This window comes from Barbus barbus (assembly GCF_936440315.1).
Source record: "Barbus barbus genome assembly, chromosome: 28".
Taxonomy (NCBI): Eukaryota; Metazoa; Chordata; class Actinopteri; order Cypriniformes; family Cyprinidae; genus Barbus; species Barbus barbus.
Window position 1 is genome coordinate 15183662 of NC_136756.1, and position 26349 is coordinate 15210010.

Genomic DNA, 26349 nt, shown 5'->3' on the forward strand with positions numbered 1-26349 from the left:
CGTTCTTCAGCTTGCTCTAATATCACACTGCATTCTTACAATACTCTTCCTCTAAACTGAAGAATTATTCTGCTGTTCTCCATAAAACCTTCCAGACACATTGGATTTGACAAAAGCTGACCATTTATTGTGTGTGCTGGCAGGAAGGAGAGCGTCTGAGTGATGAGGACCTGTTCAAGTTCCTGGCGGACATCAAGAGGTCGTCCAGTCAGCGACGTGTTAAAATCATACCTGGTGAGGAGATGTTCTAACTGTGCCTTTTTACAATCCAGTTTGTCCACAGAAGAACTCCTATGTGTTGGAGTTAACAGCAGTGATCTTGTGATTTAAAAAAAATATTTATAAGGATCAAATTTTGGCATGTAACTCATCTTGCATCATTTATTTATGTGTTGTCTGAAAGGTTTTCTAAGACTGGAAGTGTCTCCAGTGCCAGAGACGGTTCCTGGGTGTCTGTCCCCAGAACTGATTCCAGTGAAGCCAGTTTCTGAGAAAAATCCACGGGCGGTTAAAGAAGTACTGGAGTTCCCTTCCAGTGAAGTCTATGTGCCTCACAATATATATCGGTAATCCCTCTCTTTCACTATCACACACACACACACACACACGTTGGTTTTTATGGTTTACAGGGACTCTCCATAGGTGTAATGGTTTTTATACTGTACAAACTGTGTTTTCTATCACCCCACACCTAAACTGTGTACCCCTTACAGGAAACATTTTTAGATTTTCAGAAAAAAACTCATTCTGAATGATTTATAAGCCTTTTGAATAAAGCCTCATAAATCACCTTCATGTTGTAATACCCATGTCATTATACAAATGTGTGTCCTCATAAACCACACAAATATGCACACACACACGCACACACATACACACACATGATTTGTCAGGCTGAGAACTTGCAGAAATGGGATGCAGTGATTTAATCACTAATCTTAAAAAATTATTAGTTCTGAGTAAAAAGATTTGTCAGAATTTGGAGTGCAGAACTGTGGTTGATATTAGTCACTCATTTACTAGGAACACAAATAGAAGGAAAAACTGCGTGCAGGACAATGTTGCCAGGTATCATAAGAAAAACAAGCAATCAGGTCTTATAAATCAAGCCTAAAATAAGAAACTTGCTTTACCTAAAAACACCTTGTGATCAGAAGGATAGGAGGGTATTTATAGAACATGGAAAAAGTATAATTGCTCAAGTTACTTGACTAATTCTAGGATAAATTTGCATTTAAACAACTGCTACGTGGAAGTAAACCAGGAACAACAGACTTTATGAAACATGGCAACACTGGTGCAACTACTTTCTTCCTTGTTGTCAGTGTTGAACTGTAAGAGGTCTGCGCCATCTAGTGGCCAGTTAATGATTTTACACCCAATTGTTGATTTCAAATGGATTATTTTGTCTGCAAAAAAACTTTAGCGTTTATTTTCTTTTATGTTATTCATGTTACAGGAACCTGCTGTATGTGTACCCTCTGAGGTTGAATCTTACTAACCGTTTGACTTCAGCCAGAAACATTACGGTTAAAATCCAGTTCATGAGTGGTGAGGATCCTAGCTGTGCCATGCCTGTGAGTGCAAAACCATATTCATATTTATTTATATATGTCAAAAATGTATTACCATTACATTTATATTCTACCACAACATCATCAACAACAAAAATAATAATACTAATTATAAATATTGTTTTATAACATGATAATATAATAGGAATGTAATAAAATCATGTTAGCTGGATTCCAAAAAATAAGCATAAATTAAAATCAGACTAAGGTGGTTCAAAAAGAAAAATATTTTAAATCTTTGTAAACATAAACATTTTATATTCAAATTCAATTACTGTCATTCTACCCCTGTGCAATATGTTTACAAAGCTGTAAAGAAACTGATTTAACGATTATGCAAACTATATTATATAATAATTATGTGAAATTATGATTGTTATTAATAATATAAAAATAGTAACTGTATTGTATGATTTCAAGTTCATTGTGAAGAAATGACGTACGAAATATATCAAACTTACACTTTAAGTGACACACTATTAAATCATAAATTACATTTGTCTGTGTAACAAAATCATAAGGGAGAATTTCATAATTGTGTGTGTAATTACTGAGTAGATTTAAAAATGTTCTCAATTTATGTATTTTTGCCCTTAAGCAAATATTGACCTCTCTGCACTGTCCAAAAAAAGGTAATCTTTGGAAAATCAAGCGGGCCTGAGCTTCTTCAAGAGATCTACACTCCAGTCACATACCACAACAGGTAATCATGCTCTCTTACAACGATTTTAGTGATTAATATATCAAGCAAAAATGTAAGGGTGGTTTGAGAGAAATCTTTCTATCTCCTCCACAGGTCTCCTGATTTCTATGATGAGATAAAGATCCATCTTCCAGCCCGTTTTACAGAGAAACATCACTTACTGTTCACCTTTTACCATATCAGCTGCCAGCAGAAACAGAACCAGACTGGAAGTGTGGAGACTCTCATCGGATATTCAGTGAGTTACTGTACAGATTGTGTGTGTGTGTGTGTGTGTGTGTGTTTGTATACAGTGCTGTTCAAACGTTTGGGATCAGTTTTTTCTGACTTTTTTTTTTAAAAGAAATTAACACTTTCATACAAAGTGACAGTTAAGACTTTCATAATATTACAAAATATTTCAAATAAATGCTGTTCTTTTGAATCTTTCAAATGTATCAGTGTCCACAAAAATATTAAGCAGCACTACTGGTCTCAACAATGATGATAAGAAATGTTTCTTGAGCACCAAATCAGCATATTAGAATGATTTCTTGTGACACTGAAGACTGGAGTAATGCTGGTGAAAATTCAGCTTTGGCATCACAGGAATAAATTACTTTTTAAAATATATTAAAATAGAAAACAGTTACAGTTGTTACTGTATTTATGATCAAATAAATGCATCCTTGGTGAACATAAGAGAAAAAAACAAAAAACAAAACTTTCATGCACTAGAGAGAGTTTCAGTGATGTCTACACAAACAAGAAGAAACACAACTGTAAGCAATAATAATAATATTAATAATAATAAGTTTATTTTATATAGCGCCTTTCTGCCTCTCTGTGAGGAAGGAAGGAGAGAGAGGAGTCAGATTATACCCAGGTTTTTAACGGTGGTGGAAGGTCGAACCAAGGTTCCAGCAATGTTAACACTGTCGCCACAGAAATGAGTGTTATGACTTCACTTCCTTCTCTGCAGTGGTTACCCATGCTGAACAATGACAGACTGCAGACTGGGCAGCAGTGTCTGCCAATCGTTCTGGACAAACTTCCTGTGAACTATTCCCTGCATTCCCCAGAGGTACAGTCAACCATTTCACATCTCCCTTTTTTGGATGCCAATCATTTCATTTCAGAACCTTGCATTGATGTCTCATTTGGGCACAAATTCAGTGATTCTTCTGTGGCTTTGTGTATTAATTTGTTTGAAAATAGTGTATGTTCTGTAACTTTGGGTCTTTTTATATGCCTTCAGAAACTGCCAGCTCAGGTGCCTCCTGTTAAGTGGTTGGAGAATCATAAGGGACTGTTCAACCTTGAGCTACAAGCTGTGTCCTCAGTCCAAACACAGGTGCGAAACACTCTCAGAACTCACTTCCCAGCTGGAAAGACCAGCTTATGTTGTTTTTTTTTTAATGCTGGTGTGCTGAAGCTTCCAGCATCACTTCTTAACTAGGTTAACTAGCAAGGCTGCATGGTCAATCAGTGTCACGTGAGAGACCATGCTGGTTGGCCAATAACTAAACCAGCTCCAGACCAACAAAAACCAGACTGAGACTAGTCAAAGCTGTTCTTTTCAGCAGGATTTTAAGTATTAAAAATCTTATTAAAGTGTTAAAATATTAAGTAGTGTTAACTAATATGCTAATATTTGTGAAATATGCTCATTTGAATTAAGTTGACCAACCACTCAGAAAATGACAGGAAGAAGAATGTACTAAATTATTAGATGGAAAAAAGGAATTTTGAAATTACTAAATAAAATATAAATATAAAAAACTAATCAAAAGCTCAAAATTATCAAAAGCTCAATAAGTTGTCAAAAGCTAAAATTCAAATAAAAACTGAAAATTTAATTTAAAATAGGAAATAGAAAACTGAAATAATAAATGCATTATTAAATATAAAGTATTGAATGTATTAATAAAATATACAAATATGAATACATATGTGTATAAATAGTAATAAATGTATGTATATAGTATTTTCTTTTCTTTTTTAATTAAGATTAATGTGTATATAGTATTTTATTTTTTAATGAAGTATTTACTTAATACTTTTTATATTATATTTATTAGATTATATTATTATGTGAAACGTATTATAAAATAAATTAAAAAAAAGGAATTTAGAAATGACTGAATACTAAATAATTATAAATATTAAAAAAACTAATCAAAAGCACAGAATTATCAAAAGCTCAAATTAAAATAAAAACTGAAAACAGAAAAACAAATGTGTTATTAAATATAAAGTAAATCATAAGGGACTGTAAGTATTGAAAGTACTAATAAAATTAAAAAAATATTTGTATAAATATTAAGAAATGTATGTATATAGTACCCTTTTTTTAAATAATTTAATTAATGTGTATGTATATAGTATTTTCTTTTTTAATTACGTATTTACTTCATCCTTTTTTATATTATATTATCAGAAACCTATTATAAAGTAAATTAAATACCATTTTCTATAGGTGACATTTCAAACATTTTTACTAATATTATGCAGTGAACATATTTCAGAAGCATTCATTTAACGAAATGGCTGTTGTTCCCAAATCTTTTTATTCGATCACAGGACAGTCACCTGGAGCGTTTCTTTACTCTGTGTCACGCCCTGGAGGGCAAGACCATATTCCCTATCCGAGTGGGAGATGAGAAGATTTCTGAAAACATGTTTGAGCACGAGCTGAAGCTCAGCATCATCTCGCTGTCATCCTCCGGCCTGGAGCCGCTGGTGCTGTTTCTCCATCAGGTCCTTGACAAGCTCTTCCGTCTCATCATGCAGCCCATGGTCATTGCTGGACAGACTGGTGCGTTTCAGATAGGAAGAACTTTAGCTTTTATACTATTACTACACTATTAAACTCGTGTTTTTAGCATAGAAGTACATTTGATGTACTGATTTTTGCATACTGTGTAGGCGAGTATGCATGTTCAGGATTGTCAGCTGGCTTTACAGAGTTTTAATCTTGTTTTGTGCAGCAAATCTGGCCCAGATTGCATTTGAGTCAGTGGTGTCGGTTGTCAACAGTCTTCACAACAGTCAGGAGCTGGCAAAGGACCATCAGGGCAGGAGCTGTCTCCTAGCAACGTACCTGTACTTTGTGTTCCGCTTGCCAGACACACAACATGAAATCCACACCACAGGTACAGTTGCCCTGTGACATCATCTTGACCGCCAATGATGTAATTCTTCGCCAATCCAAAACAATCAATTTTTTGTGTGGAACAGAGTTTTTAGTGGCTTTGGGACTTACTCTGTTGTTGTCTGTCACTGAGCTGAGGCTTATGTTCACCAGGCTCAGGAGGCCTGATGGCTCACCCAGAGAGCCGATACAGCACTCTGACTCGCACCACGGCCAACACGGTCGGCTTCATGCTGCTTCAGTCTCGTCTTCGTTCCAGCAGCAACCCTGATATACCAGCACCACAGAGCCCAGAGGACGCAGAGATCAATAACATTCTAGCAAAGGTACAGATACACATATGCAATATCATACTTTTTCAGATACAAAAATAATGTTTTGATTAAAACATTAAACGTCAGCGAAACCCTAAGAAGTCACACATTTTTTTACAATAGTGCTTTCATTATAACGTTATGTATATGACGGTGGTTATTAATGTTCTGCATTTATGTTTTGAGCTGCGCACGCTGAAGATGACCAGTAGAGTGAAGCAATTGATAGCAGGGTTCATTTATCATCATTTATCTCATATAGAATACGGTTCGTTATTTATACAACATAACGTTAATATTAGGACTTATCTGCACAAAATGAATGTAGAAATGTGTCTGAACGGCTCTGAATGAATTCCTTTTTTTGGATGCATCTTCACGCAACAACGTGCAGAAACACTGCAACTAAACTCTAAAAATTCACAGCGTTTTATTATAATAGTGTTCTCATTATAATGTTATGTATATGACAGTCCCAGTCATAGTTATTAATATTCTGCATTGTAGTTTACTGCTCGCGCTGAAGAGATAATCACCGTAGTAATACAATGAAAAAACAATGGAAAAAAGCATTTTACTGCAGCTTAACTCAACCAAATGCATCCTATACAAGATAAATAATATATATACAATATATATAAACCGGCTGAAATGTTTTGAAGTCACTTGTACCCTACCTGATCGAAAAAAATCCAGTCTTTCACTCTACCTGTGTCAGTCCTCTGTCAGTCACGGATTATGGAAAGTGAATCTTAATTTAAATCTATAGGGCTGGTTGGATTTATTCACGCACGTTAAAATATTTATTTAAAGCTTCTTTCTTTTCAGATTCTTATTTACAGCATTATTACAATAGGCTGTATATCAACTTTTTGGGAGAAAACCGGTAGTTCTATGTGAAATCAGACATTTGAGCACCCCCATGTAGCCAAAATGGCATGATCTTAACACCCGGCGAATATTCGCCAGTGAGATTGGGAGTCAAATCAGTCTCCTCCTATCGAAGCATCGACTCTTCGACTATTCGGGGTCACCCCTAATTTTATTACAGATTTTTTTAATAATAAAAAAAAGATTTTTATTTAACAATAACAACACAATTCCTTAAAATTTTTAAAAAGTATTCTTAGTGTGTCTGGAATGGTGCAGTATTTTTTTAAAGTTAAAAAAAAAAAGTTGTGACGTATTGTCAAGTATGGTGACCCATACTCGAAATTGGTGCTCTGCGTTTAACCCATCCAAGTGCACACACACAGCAGTGAGTAGTGAACAAATGCACACACACACACACACCGTGAACACACACCCGGAGCAGTGGGCAGCCATGCTGCGGCGCCCGGGGAGCAATTGGGGGTTCGGTGCCTTGCTCAAGGGCACCTCAGTCGTGGTATTGAGGGTGGAGAGAGCGCTGGACATTCACTCCCCCCAACTACAATCCCTGCCGGCCGGGGACTCGAACCCGCAACCTTTCAATTACGAGTCCGACTCTCTAACCATTAGGCCACGACTTCCCACTTTTTACATGCACATATACACTCAATGGGCATTTTTCTTATTGTTCCTACATTTTTGGTTTCCACCAGGGTTTAAATCTTCCTGGCAGTCGCATTTCAACAGCTGGAAACGTCTCCAATACTTCACAAAGTTCAAGCACACGGCCCACAAACAGAAAGGTTGACTTGCCACTTCATTACCTAAGATGTCTGTCATTTCAGCAGAGGTTGTATTAATAAGCAAATCCATTTGTCTTTGTAGTTGTTCCACGAGGAGCTGGCTCTTCAGATGGTGGTCAGCACTGGAGTCTGCAGAGAGAATGTCTACAAATACGCCTGGTTCTTCTTTGAACTTCTTGTAAGATGCCTGTAATTGAATATAAACGTCGCTGAGCAAACCAACTTGAAATTTCATATATAAGATGTTGTTTATGAGGTTTTTTTTAATTCTCATTGTGCGTGCGTACACACTCCAGGTGAAGAGCATGACCCAGCATGTGTCTCAGCTGGATAAGAAGGCAGTCTCTCGTAGGAATCGGTTTTCGGATCGTTTCAAAGATGACATCACCACCATTGTCAACGTGGTGACTGCTGAGATAGGAAACATTTTAGTAAAACAACAAAAGGTGATTGAATCCATCTGAACAGATCATAATCTAATCCAAGAACTGTTTGGTAACTCAGTAAACATGGAGCACATGAGACAAACAAGAGGTTCTGGAGGAATGTTATTTGTCAGTGCTAATGAGAAGAGATGTGTGTTTATTTGTCTTCAGGAGCTGGAGCAGGCAGAGAAGGTTAACATCAGCCTGGCTTTCTTCCTGTATGACCTGATGTCTCTGATGGACCGAGGCTTTGTGTTTCAGCTGGTGAAGAATTACTGCAACCAGGTACTGCAGCTCTTCTCATTTACTAATCATTCACAACTAATCGGTTCAGTGAACATCACAAGCTTGTCCTGCATGAACCTTTCAGGCCTGACTTTTGAAGTAAGGCAGAGTAATATTTTAGTGTGAATACAGAAAATCATTTGGATAAAATAAATAAATGAATAAATAAAACTATATATTTTATCTCATTTTTAGAAAATTTAATAGGTATTTGCACAAGAAAAAAATTAAGTGGCCTAACAATTATTCTATGACCATGAATGTCTCTTATGATGTTCTCCCCAGGGGCCTCTAGAGCTGCACACAGGGTCTCTGTGCACTGACCAATTAAAAAAAATCCAACAATAATATCACTATTAATTATATAATTAATAATAATTAATAATTAACATGTAACTAACCATATGACATTTCGTAAATGTACATATAAATGTAAATATATTTTAGACAAATATAAGGGATGGGGGGGGGGGGGGGGGGGGGGTGTATGCTCACATTGCTAGACTCGATCCTGCAACACTATTTAATATCTTTGTTATTAATATATAACATATGTACTAGTATATTCAATTAAAAAACATACAATTGATAAACATTAAAAACATATATATACACACACACACGCGCACACATACACTGCTGTTCAAAAGTTTGGGATCAGTAAGATTTTTAATGGAGTCTCTTATGCTCATCATTTATTTGATCAAAAATATTTTTTAAAATTCTAATATTGGCTTCCTATTTTAATATACTTTAAAATATAATTTTTTTATGTGACGCAGTGCTGAATTTTCAGCATCATTACTCCAGTTTTCAGTCTCACATGATCCTTCAGAAATCATTCTAATATGTTGATTTATTATCAGTGTTGACACTGTTGTGCTGCTTAATATTTTTGGGAGCTGTGATACTTTTTTACTATCACTTTTTATTCATTTAACACCTCCTTGCTGAATAAAAGTATTAATTTCTTTTAAAAAAAGAAAGAAAAAACCTGCATCACCTTGCTTGAGCACCACTTATTAATATTTTTGCTATTGATATTTAACTAATTAACTAGATATATATTCTATTCATTCATTTATTTATTTATAATAAACAGATATATAGTGAACAGGATAATACTAAAACTTGCATTGCACCACCTGCACGAGTGCCATATTAAGAACATGTGCATAAAGGGCTGCACCTTGGCTCAGGCAGAACTAAAAATATGATTAAATCCTCTCCCTCTCTCTCTCTCGCTCTCTCTTTCTCAGATGGCAGCCAAGAGTGTGAACATGTCGACTTTGATCAGTATGAGGTTGGAGTTTTTGAGGGTCCTGTGCAGTCATGAGCACTACCTCAACCTGAGCCTGTTCTTCAGCAGCCCTGCTTCTGCCCCCGCTTCCCCATCACCCTCCACTTCCTCACAGGTCAGTGAAGAAACATCATCTGCTCTTTTGTGACTGTTATGCCTCATCTAACACTCACAGTATTTGGAAACAATGAGTATTCAGGGTAAAACCTTTGTCTCTGTCACCAGACCTCCAGCTCGTGCAGTTTTCTGGATCATAAGATCGCAGCCATGTTTGATCTGTCACAAGACTTTAAGCAGCGGCATTACTTGACCGGACTGCTGCTGACCGAACTCAGCACTGCACTGGACATAGAGTCAGAGGGGTCAGTCACATTTAATGTGTTCCACTAAAGTGTTTAGTGAATTTTTCAAGAGTGCGTTCACCAAACGTTATTAATTAATATGTGTATACACAGGGGAAGAGTACAACAAAAGGCCATCAATGCCACATACAGCTTATTGTGCGCTCACGATCTGGACCAGCGCTGCTCTAGGCCAGAGGTCAAGACTAAGATTGCTGCTCTCTACCTCCCTCTAGTGGGCATCATCATTGACTCCATCAATTACCTTGACTTCACAGGTACTGTTTTACACATTGTTAATCTCAGTTAGACTTGATAGTTGCTTTTAGCCAGTGGGCCAAAGTGCTGGATTATGGTTCTCTGTTGGTGCATGATGGTCGTTTTAAATGGATTGGGCTTTTCAGATCTGTGGTTTAAATGTGTGAGTGAGTATATGTTGTCTTCACAGTATCTGACTCGCGTGGCGGCAAAGGCAAATCCGGTGGGCCTGAGGAAGATCCTGACAGCATCACCCCCATCAATCAATCTGTTGCGATGGCAATCGCTGGAAATCCTTTCAACACTTTAGCGAGAAATGCACTGGCCTCTATGGCCTCTGTGGTATGAATAGTTTTTAAATAACATAATTTTTATAACGTTATATATTATATTATATTAAAATAATTAATAACATAATTGACAAGCAAAATAAATAAACATTAAATATTTAAATAATTTTACTGTATAAGAAAGTCTGTGGAGTGGTCAGAGTTATTTTAGTATTGTTTATATGATATTATAATTGTTTATTAATACACTATATTGCCAAAAGTACTGGGTCACCCCCTTCTAATGAACATGTTTGACTACTTTAGTAATTTCTATGAGTACAAATCTTAATGTTTAAGCATATAATGATATTCTAGGGAATTGTGTGCTTTAATTTTATAGCAACAGTTTGGACAGGAACCTTTTCTATTCTAACATGAGAGTGTCTCTGTGTATAAGGCACGGTTCAAAAAGACATGATTCAGTCAGTGTGGAAGAACTTGACTGGTCTGCAGAAAGCCAAGTCCTAATCTCAGCTGAACACCTCTGGTGTGACTTTATATGTAGACCTTGAGCCAAAAATTCAAGAACCGTGCCTTATACACAGAGGCAATGCCATGTTAGAATAGAAAAGGGTCCTGTCCAAACTGTTGCTATAAAATTAGAAGCACACAATTCCCTAGAATATCATTATATGCTTAAACATTAAGATTTGTACACACAAAGTGTATTTCAAAATAGCTTTTATTTTAAATAATAAGTTTAATTTCTGTTTAAATTTTAATCATTTTTGGAGCTTTAGTCATTTTTATTAGTTTTTGTTTTTATATATTTCTAGATTTCAGTTATCGTTTTAGTGGTTTTAGTACTTTAAGAAAAATAAGAAATTTTGCCTTAGCTACTGAATGAAAACATAATTTTAGGTTTTTTAGGTTAATTTCTACTTTAATTCAATAAAGGAAAGTAATTTAATAATTTAATAGTTTCAGTTTTAGTTTCTGTTGACAACAACACTGGGAGTGATATGAGGGTATAGAGTTTAGCATACAATATATTTGACCGTAATTGACCAATCATAATCAGGTATTCCAGAGAGCCTAGTAATATGTATGGATCATTTTCTGTTCATCTGACATATTCCAAAGAAACAGTAATTCTCATTTGAATATTCTTTGACAATGTCATTTTGTCCAGACGGGGAAAACTAGCAACATGTTGACAGCAGAGACCAGTCGCAATCTGCTCATGTGTTTCCTGTGGATTATCAAGAACGCAGATCAGAATCTGATCCAGCGCTGGACTGTGGATATGCCTTCATCTCAGCTGAGCCGTCTCCTGGAGCTCCTCGCCATCTGCATCTCCTGCTTTGAGTACAGGGTAAAAACACATCAGTCACTGCAGCATCACTCAGTGACCTTCAAGAAGTGCTTAGTCACAGTGACAGGATGTACTTTGATTTGGACAGGAAGACGTCTTCTGGATGTCATTAGAACATTTTCATGTAGTGTATTGTGTGTGTGTGTGTGTGTAGGGGAAGCAGAGTTCTGATAAGGTGAGCACACAGGCCCTGCAGAAGTCTCAGCAGGCTAAGGTGCGTCTGGAGGAGGCTCTGCTGGGAGGAATCGGAGCCAGAGGAGAAATGATGAAAAGGGTGGGAGGTGAGCTGCATCTCATGTTTTACTTCCTATCTTAGTCTTTAAAGGAATAGTTCACCCGAAAATAGAAATTCTGTCATCATTTACTCACTTTCATGTTGTGCCAAACTGTATGACTTTCTTTCTTGCATGGAATACAATGGGCAGATTATAAGAGATTTTTATTTGATTATTATAAGAGAATTTTTTTATTTGATTGAAAAAATCACATTAAAAAGTGTATTTATTCTAATATATTACTTTAAATAAATTTACACACACATATATATATATATATATATATATATATATATATAGTTCCCTCCAAAAGTATTGGAACAGTGAAGACAAAATTGCTCTGTTGGTTGTGGAGTCAAGACATTTACAAATATGATTAAAAGATGAATATGACACAAAACTACAGAATGTCACATTTTATTATTGGGTGATTCAACACATAGATGTTTTACCAGCTAAGAAGTTCAGCACTTTTAGACTTTCATCCCTCTATCTGATGTGAGCATAAGTATTGGAACAGTTGCCTCACAGATCTTTCTAAGTGATCAGCTGTGTCCTGTTGCATTAATTCTTCAGATATTAAAAGCAGGGAATGTGTCGTATCAGTTATATCCATTACTTCTGCATTCTGAATCCTGCATTCGATGATGACACACACAAGCCAGGATGAAGATGAGGGAGTTGACTGTGAGAGAAAAGCAAGCAATTTGGATGCTAAAAGAAAAGAGGAAGTCTATTAGAGCTATAGCAAAAACAAAGGGCATGGAGAAATCAAGAGTTTGGAAACCACCAGCAACCAAGAACGACCTGATCGGCTGAGAAAACAACAGTAATTGATGACAGACAAATCATAAAAGCTGTGAAAATGGACCCTAAAAGACATGTCTGTAAAATCACCAACAACTTCCAGAAAGCTGGGGTGATGCTCTGACAATCTACTGTCCTCAGGAGACTTTGACACAGAATTACAGATGCTACACAGCCAGATGCAAACCTCTGACAGCACCAAAAATAGAAAGGCAAGATTAGAGTTTGCAAAAAAACAAAAAGGTGAGCCAGTTTTGGAACTGTGTTTATGGACCGATGAGACAAAGATGAACCTTTATCTAAGTGATGGGAAAGGAAAAATGTGGAGAAAAAAAGGGAACTGCAAATGATCCCAAGCATACAGCCTCATCTGTAAATTAATCTCCAGATTTAAATCCGATTGAACATGAATTTCACCAGCTGAAGAGGAGAGTAAAGGCAGAAACTCCCCAAAACAAGCAACAATTGGAACTGGCTGCATTAAAGGCTGGGAAAAGTATTTCAAAGGATGAGACCAAGAGTCCGGTGATGTCTATGGGTCAGACTCACTGCTGTGATTGTGCGCAAGGGATCTGCAACTAAATAATACCTTTTAATCTTTTATATCTGCCTTATGTTCAACTGTCCCAATACTTATGCTCACATCAATGAGTGGGATGAACTCTAAAATGCTGTTCTTTTTATTTGGTAAAACATGTATGTGTTGAAACGGCTAATAATAAAATGTGACATTCTGTAGTTTTGTCTCATATTCATCTTTTAATCATATTTGCAAACGTCTTGACTCCACAGCCAACAAAGCAATTTTGTCTTTACTGTTCCAATACTTATGGAGGACACTGTATATATATATATATATATATATATATATATAGTGCTTAATTTGTAAATGAATAATTGCCGGATCCAAAACAGCAGTTAAAAGGCGCTGTGACCGACACTGACTACAAATACAGAGTTCTGGCACTAACCTCTAGATGGCGCATTCTGATAGGTCTAACTCAATCTGACCTTATGACATATTTATCACATGACACAGCTGATTGGCTCTCTCCTGTATCTGCTCAACATTCAAATATATGACTAGTGCTTGTTGTAGCAGTTTCGCAGCGTGCTTCAGAAACCCTCCACCTTCCCCAGCTCAACCTGTATAGATCTGCTACGAGGTGATTCATGTATCCTATATGGGGTTATTTCATGTATGTTATATTTGCAGGAACAGTATTTATTACATGCTCACAGCAGCATGTTGTGGATGTATTTGCAGTAGCAAGTATCGGTACTTGCTCTGCCACAGCGTAGCAGATCTATTCCACCAAGGCCAAATACATTAACATTGTCATGTACATTACCTTGCCAATCCCTTGAGTTGTCATGACAGAACTTCAGTTTTCCCGGAACATTCAATGACGTCACTAATCAGTGATGCCACAACTATAAGAGCATCGTTCACAAGTTTCAGCATAGACCTAACTACAGCCTAGGGCACAGGTTTTCAAACCCTGGGTCAAAAATTAGTCACCAGGAAAATTTATACAGTATGTAAGTTACATTTAAAAAAAAAAAAAAGTTTTCATAAAAATTAAATACAATCATAGTCTATATATGAAAGGTATAAATATAAGCTGTATATATTTGACTTATAATTAACAGATTTAAAACGGATGTGAGATGCGGCACTCCACAAACAAATTCAAGGAACTGAAACCGAGATGAAAGACTGCGCATCCCGTTTGTTTGCTTTATTTTACAAAAGCACAAATCTTCCGTTTTTATTGTGCGGTTTTGAATTATGTCTTACTCTCATCTGTATGACAAAAAATTCATTGCATTCAGCTGTTCGATCGTGCCGGCACCGCACGCACGCGCACACAGGCACACAGGCACACACACACACACACACACACACACACACTCACACTCACACACCATATATTCTAGCAATTCAAACTTGACATTGCAGTCTGTTCATGATCAAAATAAAATACAGTCAACCAAATAGCTCATGTGAAGAGGATGATTATTTTTCCGTCAATATGCGTGAAGTACAAAGTCTAGTCTACATAATAAATAATAGTTTAACATTCAAATACATTGCGAATATGGAAACATTTTTATTTGTGCTGAATGAGCTACGTGATATAACCTCCAAATACATCCACATAAACTTACATGTATGTATGTATGTATGTATGTATGTATGTATGTATGTATGTATGTATTTTTAATGTGATTTTTTTTTTGTTTTTTTTAAGTGTCATGAAGAAAAAAAATAAATAAATAAAAATATATATATATATGACGTATCAATGAAAGGGGTGCGCAACAGGAAACAAACGGGATGCGCATTCTATGGTGCGTTGGAAAAATGTAAATAAAAACACTGAAGATAAGCCTCTCTCATGCTATTTGTAACTCTAAGAATGAAGAATTTTTCTCATGTTATTTGTACTGTATGTTTAGTTTTTTTTCTGCATTTTTGCTATGTCACACTATAGGACACAGTCCAATTTTTATTTGTCAACTACCATATATATAAATATGTGTATATATATATATATATATGTATATGTACGTGTGTGTGTGTGTGTGTATATAAGGTGACCTAGGGTGACCAGCTTTAAAGGGATTGTCAATGAATTGTCATTGGCTATTTATTTATGTGTATATATATATATATATATATATATATATATATATATATATCTTTAAATTTATCTCTATTTTTTTAAAGCCACATGATAACATTGTGTGAGGAAAGGTGTGGTATTTATTTAGTTGTTTTTTTTTACTGCCAATCTGGGCAAGGAAGACACAATACTGTTATGGTGTCATTTTGGCACATTACGTGTTACAGGATATTTAAAACAAGTAACCCTTTGTTCAGTACAAAATAGAGTAAATCATATGGGTTTTTGAAACCACATACGAATGAATAAATTATGACATAACTATTCCTTTAACTGCTGAGGGGACAGTTACTGTTGGCGCAATGAATAATATATTATTTGTTTTCCACAATGCACTAAAATTATTTTTAATTTCTTGTAAAATGCTGTCTAATTTTACATGTTTACAGTCCCCAGACTTCCTTTGTTTAGATATTTTCTAAATATGTCCCGGTGTGTTGGCTGTGTGTTGTGCAAGGTAACGACCGGACGCTGCGTCAGAGAGAGAACCTACGCTGGAGGAAAGACCTTACACAGTGGCGCCAGACAAACGACAGGCAGGACAAGTGAGCGTAAAATAGTACCATCATATCACGGTTCACATCCATTTAACCAGTGGCACTTCTCATTTATAGTTGTTCTAGTTCTCCACGGCCCTAATCTACAGCTCAAATTGAGCTTTTTTTTTTTTTTTAATGCCTTGTTATTGTTGTTTCCTCAGATCCAAAGCAGAGTTGGATCAAGAGGCCATAATCAGTGGTAACCTGGCAACTGAGACCAACCTCATAGTCCTGGACCTGCTGGAGATGATTGTACAGGCAACAGAGAACTCTTATAGTGGAAATAAAAAATATTTAGAAATTTCAGTATGAAATAATGCTTTTGCTTTGTGTTCTCCTTCCAGGCAGTTCCTCTGGTGGACTGTAAGGATAATGTGGTTGGTGGAGTGTTGAAAGTTCTGCTGCACTCTCTCACCTGTAATCAGAGCACCACCTTCCTTTCACACTGTTTCAGCACCCTACGGGCTCTCATAGTTAAGGTACTGACCTTTTGTGTGTCGTGTTTCGGCTGACAGTACACAAAAATGTGCTAAAATAAAATTGAATTTGGTTTTATTTATAACCATTTAACAGCATTTATTATGGTTTATTTTAGTGTAACTCATTCTAAATCTTATAGCTGTAGGCTACAACGGGTTTGGTTTTCTACATGGTTAATATCTGTTCATAATTGGATTCTGTCAGAAAAAAAACATCTGCATGTTGAGGCGAAAAAAAACTTGTCAAATTTTCTGTCAAAAGAAAAATCAACCTCCCAGCAAATATGCTAAAATAAGTTATAAAGAGAGATTTAAATATGAGGTCAAATCAGGGAACTAGTTATTTTTTTACGGCTATAGTTTTAAAAGTGATAGAGTATGCCACCTGGCTAACATCATTCATGAAAATAGTGTGGGTGTGAATGATTGACACCTGGACTGTAATATAAGAATAACTAATCATAAATAATTAACAATAAAAGTAAATAATTAATAATAAATAATTAACATTTACTTCTAAATATAGAGACAGGCATTCAAGATGTATATTAAAAGGCAGTAACCACTACTGTGTGGAGACATACACCTTCCTCAATTTTCAGATTTTATTCGACCAATCTGAATTGGTCTAATCCAGTTCATATTTTTAAATAGGTGATTTGTAAAATATTACATTTAGGCCCACCCCGGTCTTGTGGATGATGGTTTTACATACAATAATAATTATATGATTATTCTACATAATAAGTATACAGTTGTCTATTAAATAAAAAGACAAAAAAAATATTAAACAAAAATGAAAAAAAAAACAACAACAACAAAAAAATCTCCCTACTGACTGCTTAAGTGATTAAAATTATTCAAATTAATCCTACACTAAAGTTCAAAAGTATGGGGTCAGTAAGATTTTTTTAGAAGTTAATAGTTTAATAGTAATAGTTTATTCAGCAAGGGCACATTAAACTGATTAAAAATGATGGTAAAGACATTAACAGCGTTGCAAAAGATTTCTATTTCAAATAAATGCTCTTCTTTTGAACTTTCTACTCATATTAAACCATATTAAAACCATATTATTTTTTTTAAACATTTTTAATAATAAGAGATGTTTCAAAAAAATCAAAATCAAAAAATCAGTACACTAGGTTAATTTCTGAAGGATCATGTGACTCTGAAGATTGGAGTAATGACTGCTGAAAATTCAGTTTTACCATCAATAAATATTTACAATTTTACTTATTCACGATTTTACAGTTTTACTGTATTTTTTATCTAATAAATGCAGCCTTGGTGAGCTTAAGACACTTCTTTCAAAAGCATTAAAAATCTTACCAACTCCAAACTTTTGAACATTACAGTATCAGCTTCATATTAATTCATGTAATTATAATTATATGATAAATATCCCTTTTTATGTTTGCTATTTCCCTTCTATACTGGAGTTGCTTAGCACAACAGCATATATTTAGTCATGAATCAACAAAATGTGATTATTGAATGTCTGTTTAGCATCCAAGATCCTAAGATTTCACATGCACCTAGAGATATTTAACAAAGAATGAAAATTGTACAAACCATCCCCAGTCTCCTCATTCTGTAATTATGTAATATTGAATATATGACTGATACGATAATATTTTTTTTTTTCAGTTTGGCGACCTGCTGTTTGAGGAGGAGGCCGAGCAGTGTGCTGACCTGTGTCAGAAGGTTCTTCATTACTGCAGCAGCTGTGTGGACGGCAACAGGAGTCAGGCTTGTGCTACACTGTACTTGATCATGAGATACAGCTACAGCTCCGCTAGTGTAAGACACCAAATAACTGATCAATCAACACCTCTATTGTTAAACAAATGAAAACACTTCCGCCTGAATGTCTTTTCTGCGATAACATGATGCAGACGTAACACTGACAATGCCCTCTATAATGTTATTCTTCTCTTTGTCTGTCTGTTGCCTGATAACATGAGCTTGTCACTGCTCGCCGGCCGTCCCTCTGTGTGCACCAGCCTGATGGCTGGAGTATTTCCTCTGTTTACTCAATTTCTCACCCCCCTCAGCCCTCCCCTACCAGATGGCCGTGTTGTTTGCCATCTCATTCATCTTTAATGGGCAAAGGATGGATTGCTCTCCCTGTCTGTCTGTTTGTTTGCTTGTTTGGTTTGTAAAAGGCTCCAGCAGTCAGTCCTGTCGTTAGTGTAACCTTGAATAAGTCATGTTGATTTCTTTTAGCGGCAGACCGTCTTTTACCCCTCTACGCTTTGTGTTTTTATGTTTCCCAAGGCCGTTTCTCACATTAGATTAAACGGTGAAAACAGTGAAGTCATGTTTCCGCACAAATTCAGAATTAATCTTCTCAGCGGTGTCGATGCGAGCCGTTCTTCATGGCGAAACTGACCTAGATGCGAGATTGGTGACGTCCAGAGATGCTTCGCATATACGCTCAATTTAACATAATGGTGCCATTGAAATTATCCATTGGCAATTATACAGGGGTTAATGGGGGATCATTTTGCAGTTTCCTGATGCTAAGCAAGATGGATGGAGAATTTTCAGCCTCTGGCTCAAGCCTCCCTTGGAATCAATGATCTGAGACTATGACAGCAAATGGCCGACCGCGCCTGGCAGTGTGGCGTTTTCTTTCACAGCCTAACACCTGTATCTGACAATGTAACCTTCAATAACCTCAGCAGGGCCAGCCCAGATAAATGACATGGCTCTGGTTGATAGGAACTGCTGGGGGAAGGGCTGTTTTCTAAATGGGAAACCTCAGGCAGTAATCAGACCTCTGCTGTCATGATGTTTTGAGCATTCAAACATTGGAACGAGGCTTAAAATTAAAGGGATAGTTCACCTTTATGTGGACACACTGTTCATGCTGCTTGTTTGAGCGCCAAAAAAGTGCATAAAAACATAGTAAAAGTGGTCCATATGGTCTTCTGAAGTAATGTGTTTTGTGTGAAGACATGAGAACCATACAAGAACATGGTATTATTGACATCAAACCTGGTGCAACATGTTTTAGCATGGCATATTTGAATTTGTACATGAATGCAAATGTGAATGGAAGTTATGGTGGAGCTTGGTGGAACAACATACATTTCTGATTTTGTTTCTGTTAGCATTCTCATCAATTTCAATAAAGTATAACATTCCCATTAATTTTCTTCATAGGGGAATTGATTTTTAACAATAACTTATAAAAGACAGACCTACTGTGATCTACATGGTTGTTAATCAATGTTATATGCTTTTTTCCTGCATGATTTCAATGTATTTTTTTTAAATAATCATCTTTTACTACAGAATTTTTGTTACATGGTGTAATTCTGCATGGGAATCTCCAACAGAGAGAAAAAAAAATTGTGGTGAAAGAAATCTTCATTGCTTGCCCATTCCCATGAAGCACTGCAAATGGCATAATCGAGTCAGCCTCCCTACTCTCTTAAACTACTTAAATATTTATATATATGCATATTTTACAATAAACTTAAATTACGTTGTTTCTGTATACACAATGAACATCTTTAAATCAATATTTTTTTATTTAGTATTTAATAGTTATTTCCTTTCTTAAAGCCGTTAAGTACATAGTCTTGTACCTTTGCCTTTTTGTCTGGATTTCATGGGACAAATAAATGGGGAAAAATACTTCCAGGACCAAGACTATAAAAAAAATGGGCACTTTGCTTGCATAGCACCCAAGTACATGTTCTGAACTTAGTCATGATCCAGTTTTTGATGCAGTTACAGCATCTACCAGGAGAAGTTAAACAAGCCAAACCTTGACACCTTGTTTTTTTGTCCTTGCAGAATTTCTCCAGAGTCAAGATGCAGGTGACAATGTCTTTAGCCTCGCTGGTCGGCAAGTCTTCAGACATCCATGAGGAGTACCTACGCCGCTCTTTCAGAACTATCCTAGCATATGCGGAAGAAGACATGGAAATGCAGTCTACACAGCTGCCCTCACAGGTAAAACTTTGGCCAGAAGTTTAGACTTTTAGACATCTAGTCCAATCAATAACTATACAAAACATCTGTTTTAATGAATTACCCTACTGTTTTCTGTCTCCACAGGTGGATGAACTCTTGAGGAATCTAAACAGTATCCTCTCAGATACAGTCAAGATGAAAGAGTTCCAGAAAGATCCTGAGATGCTCATGGACCTCATGTATAGGTACACACATGTTCTCCTGCAGCTAAAAGAGTCTGCATCTGCATTTTGGATCCCAGGCCTGTGGTTTTCTTCTCTGCTTCCCACTTTCTCTGTGGTTTCTACTGTTTGTCTACTGTTTTTGGACTTACCATGGTAACCGAGTGGCACATTTGAGCCCTGCAGTGTGCCTCACATGTGTAATAACTTGAGCGAATATGCCAGTCCACATATGCTTTGATATTAGAAACACAATTTTATTTATTTCCTCAGAGCATTAACCTATGGTTTGCTTTGGCTCCAGGATCGCAAAAGGTTACCAGACATCTCCAGACCTGCGTCTAACCTGGCTCCAAAACATGGCAGAGAAGCACAACGGCAGGAAGTGCTTTACAGAGTCAGCCATGTGTCTGGTCCATGCCGCGGCCCTGGTGGCTGAATATCTCAGCATGCTGGAGGATCACAAATACTTGCCTGTGGGCAGCGTCACCTTTCAAGTGAGTTATTATCATGGCTAGGAAACGCTTGAATCGGCTCCCTTTCCGAAAAACAACAGTAGGCGTGAATTATGTCTCGGCTGCTCTTCGAACCCTCACACGCGGTTCGGTTTAAATGAGATCCTTGTCTGACTGTGGTAAATAATTGTCTCCCCCCCACCAGAAAATCTCTCCTAACGTGCTGGAGGAGTCTGCAGTCTCAGACGACATATTGTCTCCAGACGAGGATGGGGTTTGCTCGGGACGCTACTTCACGGAAAATGGCCTAGTTGGGCTTCTGGAACAGGCTGCTGAGCTATTCAGCAATGTGAGTTATCTGTGGAGCAAGGCGCCAACGGCATTCAAATTAGCAGCCCATCGTTTTTAATGCTACTTCATATTTTTCTGTAGTATGGTACTCCTAATTCTTCATTATATATAATACAGTATATATAAACTTCTGCATTTAATTATATTTGAATTTGAATATTTTTAGTGATAAGAATAATTAAAAAGGAAAATAAATAATAATTAATTACTATTATTTGTGTTAATTTTATAATTAAAAACTAAAACTGGTCCCACTTTATATTAGGTGGCCTTAACTACTATGTACTTACATTTCAATTAATCATTTGGTACAATGCACTTATTGTGTACATGCGTGTTTTTACATTGTACTTATATTTATTTTTTAAAATACCTATATGTAATTACATCTGTAATTAATTTCTGTAATTACATTTATATTTACACTTGTCCAATCCCTTACACCGTAACCCACCCTTAAACCTACCCATACCACCAAACCTGTCCCTAACCTTACCCGTATCCCACCACAATAGCAGCAAATGTGTTTTGCAATACAATATGACCACAATAAGTACATTGTACTTATTTTTTGATGTAAGTACATAGTAGTTAAGGCCACCTAATATAAAGTGGGACCCTAAAACTTATATTAATTTAATTGTAAAAATGTAATATTTTATACAAATAATAATCATTAAAAAATAATTGATTTACTTTATCATTAAAATGAACATTACGTAGCTATACAGTGTATATACTTAAAACAGAAAATGTATTACCGTTCATTGCTTCTTACCATTGTTCACTTCCAGGGCGGGTTGTATGAGGCAGTTAATGAAGTATACAAGGTAATCGTGCCTATACTGGAGGCCCACAGAGATTTTCGGAAGCTCGCTTCCACACATGACAAGCTCCAAAGGGCTTTTGAGAACATCATTCAAAAGGTAAAGCATACAAATGACATGTCCTCCTACATGACTCTGCCAGGCAGGAAGAAGCTGTCTAGTGATCATGATCTATATGCACGTGGGCAGCTGGACAGAAATAGGGAAGTTAATGTGCTGTGACGTGCTTTACTTCATATAAAACAATTTTAAACTGCATTTTGCTATTTTTTTTAAATAGCTATTATACATTAAGTTTTATGAACACTAAAATGAGCACTTTATGAGCACTAATTGAGGAGCATTAATTGAGACACTATGTAATTTTAACAATTTGTTCGTCACTACACAAGAAAATAAGGTAGTATACTGAAAAAAAATGGTGTAGAAAACTACTAGTAACACATTGAGTTAGACATGACATTTTGAAGTAGAAAGACTTAAATAGTTTTTTCTTGTAAAACATACTTAATGAACTTAATTTACAACTTCAAAGAAATATGTTTTTACTCTGTGAAGTCAATACATTTAAAAATGGTTTAAAAACATACATAAAATGGTGACTTTCATATTAATTTGAACCTGAAGTCATGCAACATTATGTAGCAACCGCTATCTGTTAACTAAATGTTTATTTTTACTTTTTCAGGGTCACAAGAGGATGTTTGGGACCTACTTCCGCGTGGGATTTTATGGCTCTAAATTTGGAGACCTGGATGAGCAAGAATTTATCTACAAAGAGCCAGCAATTACCCATTTACCGGAGATATCCCACCGGCTCGAGGTGAAATTTCTCTGGAACCCTGTGAAGTTTTGAACTGCATTTGTGATGAAGATGAATTTGAAGTTTAAGGGTTTTTCTTAAGGTTTCAGTTAGAGGTTTTGATGCTTTTAGGCAGCGCTATAATGGTCTGAAATTTGCTTTGATATTATACGTGACTTATTTGTCTCTTTGTCTTCTAATTTTCCAGAATTTTTACAGTCAGTGTTTTGGAGATGCAGTTTTGGAAATGATTAAAGATTCCACACCAGTAGACAGAAAGAAGCTCAGTCCCAACAAGGTACTTCTCATCAAGTGTTGTGCCAATGTAAACACAATTACAATCAAAAGCTTTCTTTAGTTTGACCTGTGTGACACCCTCATTAGCTTGAAAGGCCGTCGACTGCCTCTACAGTCAAATCTCAAATGCCTCATTCAGCTAAAGTTACCCTTCAGCGATTGATGTTTACTTTAAGTGTCAGTGTGCTAAACGTAACATGTTGATTTTCATATTTCACATCAGGCGTACATACAGATTACCTTTGTGGAGCCTTACTTTGATGACTATGAGATGAAAGACCGCCTCACCAACTTTGAGAAGAACTTCAACCTTCGCCGCTTCATGTACACTACGCCATTCACAAAGAGTGGGCGGCCCCGAGGGGAACTCAACGAGCAATACAAGCGGAAAACCATCCTAACCACCATGCATGCCTTCCCCTACATCAAGACACGGATCAACGTCATTCAGAAGGAGGAGGTAATGACAATTAGAGAGATAACCCCCCCCCTCCCCCATCCCACCCCCCCGTCTGCTTCATCTGCAGTGGTAGTTTGATAAAAGCGTCTAAATAACTACTAACTCAATCACCTGTTTTCAGTTCGACCTCACGCCCATCGAGGTGGCCATTGAGGACATGCAGAAGAAGACTAGAGAGCTGGCTGAAGCCACGCACAGGGAGAAGCCAGATGCTGTGATGCTTCAGATGGTTCTGCAGGGATCTGTCACAGCCACCGTCAATCAGGTCTGAAGCTTAATGCACACTCGTACCCTTCACTAGCAACTATTCTGAGCTGTGAAACGTAAAACGCAGCTTACAAAAATAGAATTTTATGTCTATTTAAAAAATTTAAAAGCCCTCCTTAATGAACCCTTAGGCACAGGTAAAATATCAAATAATGATATATTAACATATCTAACTTAATTGAATATTTTGTACATCATTTTATTGTTTATTTTGTACGATAAAAAGTCATATACATTTATTTTTTATGTAAAAAAATAATTTATAAAATAGCAAATTGATCAAAAGTGATCAACGACATGTAAAATGTTACAAAAGATTTCTATTTCAAATAAATGCTGTTCTTTTGAATGTTCTATTTATAAAAGTATCACAGTTTTCACAAAAATATTAAGCGGCAAAACTGGTTTCAACATTGATAATGATAAGATGTATTTATTGAGCAGCAAATCAACATATTAAGATGATTTCTAAAGGTTCATGTGACACTAAAGACTGGAATAATAGCTGCTGAAAATTCAGCTTAATGGTAGTGTATAATTTTGCTTAATATGTTTGTGGGAACTGTGATGATTCTTTTTTTTTCAGGAGAAAATGTATATTATTTCTTTATTTCTTTAGTTATTTGCTCATTTTAAATAACCATCAATGGAGAAAGATGGTATCTGGGGTCCATAAGATGTGCTGTAATGGCCACATCAGCCAGCAGGGGCTAATAGACCCATGCTAACCAACCAAACTTTGATCCCTTGACATAAACACTGGCTCTGTCACTTATCCAGCCACCCAGTCTCCCTACTGCACATCTGGTGTGGTTTTTGAATACTTTAGTTAATACAAGGACAGTATGGAAGATTGATGTAAATCTTAGGGTTGTAGGGATTCATACGGATTCTTAAAATCTGAAACTCCAGAGTGACAGTTTATAACACTAATCAAGTTTAAAACATATCCAAAGCCTCTGGACACGGCTGCGGTTACGTGATAAATGCCCTTTGGAGAAACTACATACAAAGAGCACGGCAATGCCTCTGCTCCTGGCTCCACGGTGACATCACTCACACAAAGACTTATTCATGATCTTTCCCTTATGTGTTGACTTTACCTTGTGGCCTCCAATGGATGAAGCATTCATTTTCTTTGCTAGCGCTGTGGGAGAGAGGGGTGGCCTTTTCTTTCCTTTTCTCACTCTGTGTGTCTCTGCAGGGTCCATTGGAGGTGGCCCAGGTCTTCTTGAATGAAATCCCAGCAGACCCCAAGCTCTTCCGTCATCACAACAAACTGCGTTTGTGTTTCAAAGAGTTCATACTGCGGTGAGTGGCCGCTTCCAGTAGAAAAGAGATATCAACGTAATCTTTTCGGTGACTTGTGATCGAATGAAGCAAGTTTTCCATCAGAGGATCAAAGGAGATATAGAAGTATCTTTATTTTGTAGTGATTGGTTTGTTTAAAGTTCTGTATTTGAAAGTTTGCTGAAATACTTGGATGTAAGACACCCGAGGGGCTTTTCCGCAAGCAGAGAAAACCCATCTTAATGTCACCCAGCTGCATTTGTTTTGCATAATCATCATAATGTTTAAACCAAGACTCGAAACAAATTAAGTTTTTGAATACAGTGATTTTTCCCAGGATGTATACAACTTGTGTGGAAATAGTACATATTGCTTTTTACAGACGGAATAGTTCATATTGGATTCTTGGCCTTGATTGCTGCCAGCGTGCAGACAAATATTTACTGTAGTTTAAAATATGTTTATTTTTCTCCATAATCCATCCAGGCTGGCACAATCCATCTCTAGCCAAGTTACCTGTATTTATGCCAAGACGTTATAGCCTACTAATTCTCAAAATACATATTTTGAAAGATCTAGAACAATTTAAAATTCATTTAGGAAAAAGATCCAGTTCCTCAATGTTCCCTTTGTGGCTTTTTGCCTTTGAACGAGTTCTTCAGGGGAATAAAACTAGCTGTTGAGTATGCTTATCAAACTCATTTGACTAGTTCTGTCCAAATGCAGCTAATTGCACTAATTATTCAACATTTGGTGCTCTGCCGAGCTTCTTGTGTTGCTAATGCTGTTGTGATTGCGTACATGCAGGTGTGGAGAGGCCATTGAGAAAAACAAGCAACTCATCACTCCAGATCAGAAGGAGTACCAGCAGGAGATGAAGAAAAACTACAACAAACTGCGAGAGAACCTGAGGCCCATGCTGGAGAGAAAGATCCCTGAGCTCTACAAGTCCATCATCAAACCTCGCATCGAGAATAGGTACACTCACTAGTGCTACACTTGATCT

At 36.5% G+C, this 26349-nt stretch overlaps 1 protein-coding gene across 4 annotated transcripts in view; it reads left to right on the forward strand.

Moving 5' to 3' along the window:
• LOC306848476 (dedicator of cytokinesis protein 8-like) overlaps nt 1–26349 on the forward strand; it is a 55294-nt gene that overhangs the window by 26758 nt on the left and 2187 nt on the right. For 2 of the 4 annotated variants that reach the window (XM_079383045.1, XM_079383047.1), the window contains 35 exons: nt 144–234; nt 404–566; nt 1460–1577; nt 2207–2277; nt 2371–2515; nt 3239–3340; nt 3515–3610; nt 4840–5074; nt 5247–5411; nt 5564–5736; nt 7308–7397; nt 7480–7575; nt 7694–7843; nt 7994–8107; nt 9367–9522; nt 9633–9769; nt 9863–10026; nt 10197–10348; nt 11471–11653; nt 11808–11934; nt 15883–15970; nt 16126–16216; nt 16309–16443; nt 18094–18246; nt 20254–20412; nt 20518–20618; nt 20899–21091; nt 21255–21398; nt 22195–22326; nt 22916–23050; nt 23238–23327; nt 23550–23786; nt 23908–24051; nt 25258–25364; nt 26151–26321. In XM_079383045.1, the coding sequence (XP_079239171.1) occupies nt 144–234; nt 404–566; nt 1460–1577; nt 2207–2277; nt 2371–2515; nt 3239–3340; nt 3515–3610; nt 4840–5074; nt 5247–5411; nt 5564–5736; nt 7308–7397; nt 7480–7575; nt 7694–7843; nt 7994–8107; nt 9367–9522; nt 9633–9769; nt 9863–10026; nt 10197–10348; nt 11471–11653; nt 11808–11934; nt 15883–15970; nt 16126–16216; nt 16309–16443; nt 18094–18246; nt 20254–20412; nt 20518–20618; nt 20899–21091; nt 21255–21398; nt 22195–22326; nt 22916–23050; nt 23238–23327; nt 23550–23786; nt 23908–24051; nt 25258–25364; nt 26151–26321 (4808 nt within the window). Of the gene's footprint in view, nt 1–143; nt 235–403; nt 567–1459; nt 1578–2206; nt 2278–2370; nt 2516–3238; nt 3341–3514; nt 3611–4839; nt 5075–5246; nt 5412–5563; nt 5737–7307; nt 7398–7479; nt 7576–7693; nt 7844–7993; nt 8108–9366; nt 9523–9632; nt 9770–9862; nt 10027–10196; nt 10349–11470; nt 11654–11807; nt 11935–15882; nt 15971–16125; nt 16223–16308; nt 16444–18093; nt 18247–20253; nt 20413–20517; nt 20619–20898; nt 21092–21254; nt 21399–22194; nt 22327–22915; nt 23051–23237; nt 23328–23549; nt 23787–23907; nt 24052–25257; nt 25365–26150; nt 26322–26349 lie in introns of all 4 variants that reach the window. The other 2 variants (XM_079383044.1, XM_079383046.1) reach the window with 1 other exon arrangement.